At 37.0% G+C, this 7,193-nt stretch overlaps 1 protein-coding gene and 1 non-coding gene across 9 annotated transcripts in view; both read left to right on the top strand.

The window, feature by feature from the left end:
- Positions 1–7,193, top strand: part of Dennd5b (DENN domain containing 5B) — a 152,393-nt gene that overhangs the window by 75,960 nt on the left and 69,240 nt on the right. For all 8 annotated transcript variants that reach the window (XM_031383976.1, XM_031383984.1, XM_031383977.1 and 5 more), the window contains one exon: positions 684–871. In XM_031383976.1, the coding sequence (XP_031239836.1) occupies positions 684–871 (188 nt within the window). The remainder of the gene's footprint in view (positions 1–683; positions 872–7,193) is intronic.
- LOC116100086 lies at positions 3,092–3,198 on the top strand. The gene has a single exon (XR_004122451.1). It is a non-coding gene; the product is annotated as a U6 spliceosomal RNA (small nuclear RNA).

Below are 7,193 nucleotides of genomic sequence, written 5' to 3'. Positions count from 1 at the left end.
CACTTGCCTCTGCCTCCCAAGTGCTGGGATTAAAGGCGTGCACCACCACCGCCCCGGCTAGTTTAACTCTTTAATTATTGTGGACCAGAACTGACCTACTTTCTCTATGATCATGAAGAAATATTTCTCGGGCTGGTGAGATGGCTCAGTGGGTAAGAGCACTGATTGCTCTTCCAAAGGTCATGAGTTCAAATCCCAGCAACCACATGGTAGCTCAGAACCATCTGTAATGAGATCGGACGCCCTCTTCTGGTGTGTCTGAAGACAGCTACAGTGTACTTATAATAAATAAATACATAATAAATATTAAAAAAAAAGAAATATTTCTCAATTTTTAAAAGATTTATCTATGTGTATGAGTATGCGTACATATAAGTGCAGACACATATGCATGTTATCTACAGGCTGTATCATGTGTGTGCCATATGTCTGGTGACCTCAGAGGTCAGAAGAAAGTGTCAGATCCTTTGGAATTGGAGTTACTGACATTCACGAGCCATCATATGGGTGCTGGGCATCAAACCCAGGTCCTCTGCTATGGCAGTAAGTGATCTAAACCACTGAGCCATCTCTCCAGTCCAAAAATACTTATTTTAACTGATTTTTTTTCTAATATTTTTAGGCTCACTGCAGTAATTGTTTTCACTTGGATTCTTCCCTTTTATTTCTCTTGTTCTGTACAGATTATCAGCGCCTGATGACAGTGGCAGAAGGCATTACCACACTCTTGTTCCCTTTTCAATGGCAGCATGTTTATGTACCCATCCTCCCTGCTTCTCTGCTACATTTTCTTGATGCCCCTGTCCCTTATCTGATGGGTCTTCAGTCAAAAGAAGGAACTGACCGGTCTAAACTAGAACTTCCTCAAGAGGTAACACTTGTCGTTAGTGATGAAGCATGTTATTTGTTGACTTAGGTTAGGGCTTCTTTTATTAAGTAGCATTGTCTTTGTGCAGTAGTGACATCTGAATCTCCCAGGTGCTTTGGAGTTAAGGCTTGAGCCTTAGCCTGCAAACTGTTTCTTCTGATATTTGCTATAACACAACTACTAATTAAATACATGTCAGAGGAGGACAATAACAAATTTTCACAACTATACATTTCTGAAGGTGGTTCAATAACAGTATGATATTACCATTTTATTATTCTAAAAGCATTTAACTTCTTTTCCAGCCTCATGCTATAAATTTTGTTTTCAAGCAGTGTATTAGTCAAGGTTCTATAAAGGAACAGAGTTTATAGAATGAATATATATTTAGTATGATTTATAAGCTGTGACCCAGCTAGTCTGGCAATGGCTGTCCAGCAACAAAAAGTCCTGGGATCCACTAGTTGCTCAGTCTGGAGGCTGGATATCTCAGCTGGTCTTCAGAGGACGTTGGAACCCTGAAGAAGTAGGCTCTAATGCCATTGAAGGAATGGCCTTGCTAGCAAGTGAGAACAATCAGGCAAAGAGAAACTTCCTTTGTTCTGTCCTTATGGAGTAGACTTCCAGCAGAAGGCGTGGCCCAGATTAGAAGTAGTCTTTCCACCTCAATATCTGGATTAAAGTTGTATCTTCCCACCTCAAAGATCTAGATTATAAGTGGCTCTTCCCTCACAGGTGAACACCTCCATTCTGGGGGATTTAGTTAATTTAGTTGTCAGGTTGACAAATAAGTATAGTCATATTTAACGATTCCTTTGGAATCGTTCTTACTGAGTTAAATTTGACTTTTGACATCCACTGAAAGGAAAGTAGTGTCTCTCAGCAGAATGGGGATAATAGAAACGCAATGTTTTACCACTCCCTTCTTAGATGGAAGCCAGTTATTAGTCTCTTCTAAATGTCTCACAGGCAATGCCAAGTTAACAAAAATGTTAATCCCTAGCTTTTTGGTGCTTTAATGTTTCTATATTCTCTATGCATTATGTTTTAAAATATTTAGGAAGAAAATAAGAGTTCTGAAAGCATTTTAAATTTAATTTTTAACTTTTGTTAATGCTATTCAAAATTGGAATGGAAAGCTTTGAAATAAAATATTGATGAGAGTGGCATGGCCTATTTAAAACATGAAATATCGAATGATGTAATTAGATTATTAGCATTCAGTCAGCACCTTTACCTTACTTGTTCATATTTCTCATAGAGTTTCTCATTTTAAGAAGTGGATTTAAAATAACACTACGCCACAGCCATTATACTGAGTAGCTAATCCTGTAATCAGTCAACCGTGTTAACTTTGGCTAAATTAACTTTGTCATTTAAGGGAAAATAAAACTTGATTGAGGCCATGTGATACAGGTGCATATTGTCCTGTCCTTTGTCAGGGGAAAGGGGGCATGCTTTCTGCTCTCTCCTCCCTAACTGTCTTCTTTCTCTATTCCCTGAATTTTCTTATTTTCTCCTTAATTATATTAATGTAGTATCTTGTTGTTTTAAAGAACTAAATTCTTTGTATTTTTAAAGGAAAAGAAATGGACTACCATATGGATTTTTTTTTAATAAAAGTTCTTCCCAGTTTATATGTCTACCTATTGAAACATTTTAATGCCACTTAATATACACACAGTTGGAAGATCTTTCTTTGTCTATTTGTATCATCTGACTCTAAATAAAGATAAGCCAGTTAAATTTTCTAAAAAGCCTGGGAATGATGTCCATGATTTTCTAGGGTTTTTTTTTTTTCCAACCTTGAGCTCAGTACACAAACTCATCTATTCATATAATGTGATAATATAAAGTAACATGAATCAACTATAAAAATAAGCAGTGTTTTGATGTAAAAACTATACATTGAGAGCCTCATTGTTTAGAAGAAAAAGCTAATAATATGACTCTACACTCTGGAAGCATTTTATGGTGAAATGAAATAAACAGCCTCACCTAATTTTAAGGAGGAAGTGCACATAAAAAAAATTAGTCTTTTAAAAAAAAAAAAAATTAGTCTTTTTACCTGAGTATGGTGTTGCATACCTTTAATTCTAGCACTTGGGAAGCAGAGGCAAGTGGATTTCAGTGAGTTTGAATCCAGCCTGGCCTACATAGAGAGTTCCAAGACAGCCAGAGCTACATACATATTGAGACCCTCTCTCAAAAAAACAAAAATATGTGCTCACTTCGGCAGCACATATACTAAAATTGGAATGATACAAAGAAAATTAGCATGGCCCCTGTGCAAGGATGACATGCAAATTCACAAAGAATTCCAAATCATTCATATGTGTGTGTATGTATATGTGTATGTGTGTGTATATATATATATATATATATTATATATATATATATATATATATACAGAGAGAGAGAGAGAGAGAGAGAGAGAGAGTCTTCTACAACAAGACTTAAATGTGCACTCCAGTGATGTTTTCCTCCCCTATCCCCTGAAAACTCTGAAATAAAATAATGACTAAATCTGGCAAGAAAGTTTCTAAAAATAGTTATGAAAATGGCAGGCTTACAAAATGATTATTTTAGGAAGGTATGATTTTAGTTGTTGGGTGTCTAATGTAACTGCCTAGACTTATAATTAACCACCTACTCCCTTTTCTCATGATTCCAAAATGATAGATGTTAGTAGCCATTTTGTTGTATTTTCTTTTAAGGAGTAGCATGGGAGGTGAGGATAGGAGAACACAGCTCTAGGCATTGATTACAGAGTCTGGACCCTTACCTTCAACCAACCATTCTTGCTCATCTTTACTGTATTAGGAAAAAAAAAATGGTGGCTGGAGAAATGACTCTACAGGGGACCCGGGTTCAATTTCCTGCATGCACATGACAACTCACCGCTGTCTATAATTCCAGTTCCAGGGCTTCTGACATCCTCACACAGACACATATACAGGCAAAACACCAGTGAACATGAAATAAAAATAAAATATATTGCTGGGGGCACCTGTGCTTTGATAGGGAGTCCTGCAGAGGAGGTAAGGAGTCGAGGGGTGTGAGGAAGTCAGGTGTCGGTAGTCTGGGGAATCTCAAAGCTCTGACTGACTAGCAATCAGGTGCTTCTTTATTTTTACAGGATTCACAGAACAAAGACAGACTGATGATTTATTATATGTAAGTACACTGTAGCTGTGTTCAGACACCCCAGAAGAGGGCATCAGATCTCATTACGGATGGTTGTGAGCCACCATGTGGTTGCTGGGATTTGAACTCAGGACCTTTGGAAGGGCAGTCAGTGCTCTTAACCACTGAGCCATCTCACCAGCCCCCTGATTTTTTTATTCTATGTTCAGGGTTACAAGTTCAGTCCCAATTAAAAAATGCAAACAGAACAGATTTTATTTTCATTATGAGCCTTCTAACTCCAATTTAAAGAGTCTAAAGACGGTCTCCTTCAAAGCAGACACACTTATCATGTGACATCCTGAAAACACTCTAGACAAACAGAAAATATCTGAACTGGTCTTTTATGAATAGCAAATACTAATACCTAACTTCTTTTACTATATGTTTCATCATCTATACTATAAAGTAGGAAAAGTTTATTTTAGTCGATCCATCTTATTTACTGAGTTTTATTTTCTCAGGAGAATACCCTGTATGACCCCCCCCCCATCTTTAAACTACATTTTCAGAGAGCTCTAAGCTATAATAAAACAAGACCTTGAATCTGTAACCTATTCTCCTGGCCAGTCAGAGTTTATCAGTTCTCTCTGTTTACCTGCACCAATTATACTGTTGAGTTTGCTCAGGGGCAGATACCTCAAGAAGATTCCCTCAGCAGTGGCCTCATCTAGCTATGTGCTTATCTATGCTTAGTGATCTCCAGGGCATAGAGAAGATTTCCAAATAGTGGCCAGATAAAGTTAATTTTAGGATTTTACTAAAAAGACTCAGATATAATTTTCCTTAGGAAAAGACATAAAGTGAATCATAATGCAGAAAGTCCCCAGGAATATAGCATGCAGAGACCAAACCCAAAAGTTAGAAAATGAAGGACAGCAACTGCAACGTGCAGCTCAGCTTTGCTGGAACTGTGCCAGGCAGCTGTGCTGGCTTCATGTCTCTAGCTATTTCCTGTGGATATAGCTGTGCAAATATATTTTAAAAAGAAAAAGAAAAAAGTTGAGAGGTAGCTCAGTGGTTAAGAGCACTGACTGCTCTTCCAGAGGTCTTGTGTTCAATTCCCAGTAACCACATGGTAGCTCATAACCATCTGTAATGGGATCCGATGTACTCTTCCACTGTATGTCTAAAGACAGCTGCAGTGTATCATATAATAGAAAATAAATGAACCTATAAAAAAAAGTTAAGAGAAGCACTTTTTTTTAGTGCATCTTGCTTTGAGATTCTGAGGAAATATGTATTTTATTTCATTTTTGCTTTAGAAACATGGTCTCACTTAGTAACTTTGGCTGGCCTGAACTCCATACATAGACCAGGTTGATCACAAGAGATCTGCTTGCCTTGAGTGTTAGGACTAAAGGTGTCTGACACCAGACCTGGCATATGCATTGTGCTTGTTTTAAAGATTTATTTACTATGTACACAGTGTTCTGCCTACATACATGCATGCACACAAGAGGGTGAAAGATCTTATTAAAGATGGTTGTGAGCCATCATGTGGTTGCTGGGAATTGAACTCAGGATCTCTGGAAGAGCATTGCTTTTAATTAGAGGTAATATCATGAAAGTTTTTAAGCACTGTTACTCAGAAATATAGAAATTAGAAATATCAGAAATACAGAAGTATAGAAACAGATATAATCATATTTGTTTTATCATGTGTCCAGTACTTCATGGGTTCTTGTGGAAGAATTTTTTTAAAACTATAATAGCTTCAAAAAAGAGAAGGCAATTTACCAGAATTCCTTTTATGTGAAGTTCTTGGGGTTTTATTTAAAGATTTATTTATTTACTTAATATATATGAATACACTGTAGCTGTCTTTAGACACAGCAGAAGAGGGCATCAGATCCCACTACAGATGACTGTAAGCCACCATGTGGTTTCTGGGAATTGAACTCAGGACTTTTGAAAGAGCAGTCAGTTCTCTTAACTGCTGAACCATCTCTCCAGCCTTTTTTTTTTTTTTTTAAAGAAGACCTTTGGATTTTCTTCAATAGATTATTAGGGGCTTGTATTCGTTTCTGCTTTGTTAATAGTAAGGCCCTTTGGGGCCTTTCTGAGCAAGCGTAAGAGGCTAAGGGAGCCTTGTATGTGAATTTGAAGACAGGCAGTAACAGAGGTGCCAGGTTCTCATCTACCAACACATTTGCAGAACAGCAGGGATTTCATGAGCAAGATATCAAGTGCCTTCTCTCTTTTCATTAGAAAGGAGAGGGTTGAAAACATAAAGATAGCGGGGAAGTATCAATACAGAAGAAGTTTGAAAGGAAAGTGCTGAGAGGTTTCTGATTAACAGTGGAGATCAACTGAGAGTGGTCAGGTAGCACAGGCCGTTCATCCTAACACTTGGGAGGCTGAGGTAGGCAGATCTTGTGAGTTCAAGACCATGCAGGAAAACCTAGAGAGACCTTGTCTCAAAAAAGTTAATAAATGAATAAATTTTAAAAAATATTAAAGAGCTATTTGAATTTCGATGCCCTACCTTCTCCCTGCTATGCTTTCAGTGTATTCTGCTTTCTAGAGGCTAAAGACAGAAACACATGGAAATTGTAGTAGCACTATGTAGCAAGATGTGATGTTTCAGCCCTTTATTTAGAGAAAACTACTGATGTTGGAAATAAGGAAAAGGAAACATCCACAAAACCTGCCAGAGTCACAGGTGTGTAGAGATACACATTAGAGCAGGTTCCAGAAAAACCACCTAACTTGTTGGGCTTCTATTAAAGGTCTAGACTTAAATATTACATCAGATTCTAGGAATGATTGTTGATTACCTGTTTTTGAACAAGGAAAAATCCTGCAATTTTTTTATTGAATTTAACTTGAGATTTGAGTTTACTTCTGGCAAATTGAAGGTATAAATAAACTTAGAAAATACCACAGAGATCCCTGCACATGTTTATTGATGCACTATTCATAATAGCCAAGATAGGGAATCAGTATCCACAGATAGAATAATAAGAAAAATGTGGCTTGCATACACAATGGAATTTTATTCAGACACAAAAGGAAGTTATTTCATTTCATAGAAAATGAACTAGAGATCATGTTAAATGAAAAAAAAGCCTGCCCACAAAGACAAATGCTGTGTGTTTTTCTTTTCTTTTCTTTTCTTTTCTTTTCTTTTTTTTTT

This window comes from Mastomys coucha, unplaced genomic scaffold, assembly GCF_008632895.1.
Source record: "Mastomys coucha isolate ucsf_1 unplaced genomic scaffold, UCSF_Mcou_1 pScaffold20, whole genome shotgun sequence".
In the NCBI taxonomy this organism is placed as follows: domain Eukaryota; kingdom Metazoa; phylum Chordata; class Mammalia; order Rodentia; family Muridae; genus Mastomys; species Mastomys coucha.
The sequence above is the reverse complement of the archived record's forward strand: the minus strand, read 5'-3'. Positions and strand labels throughout refer to the sequence as shown.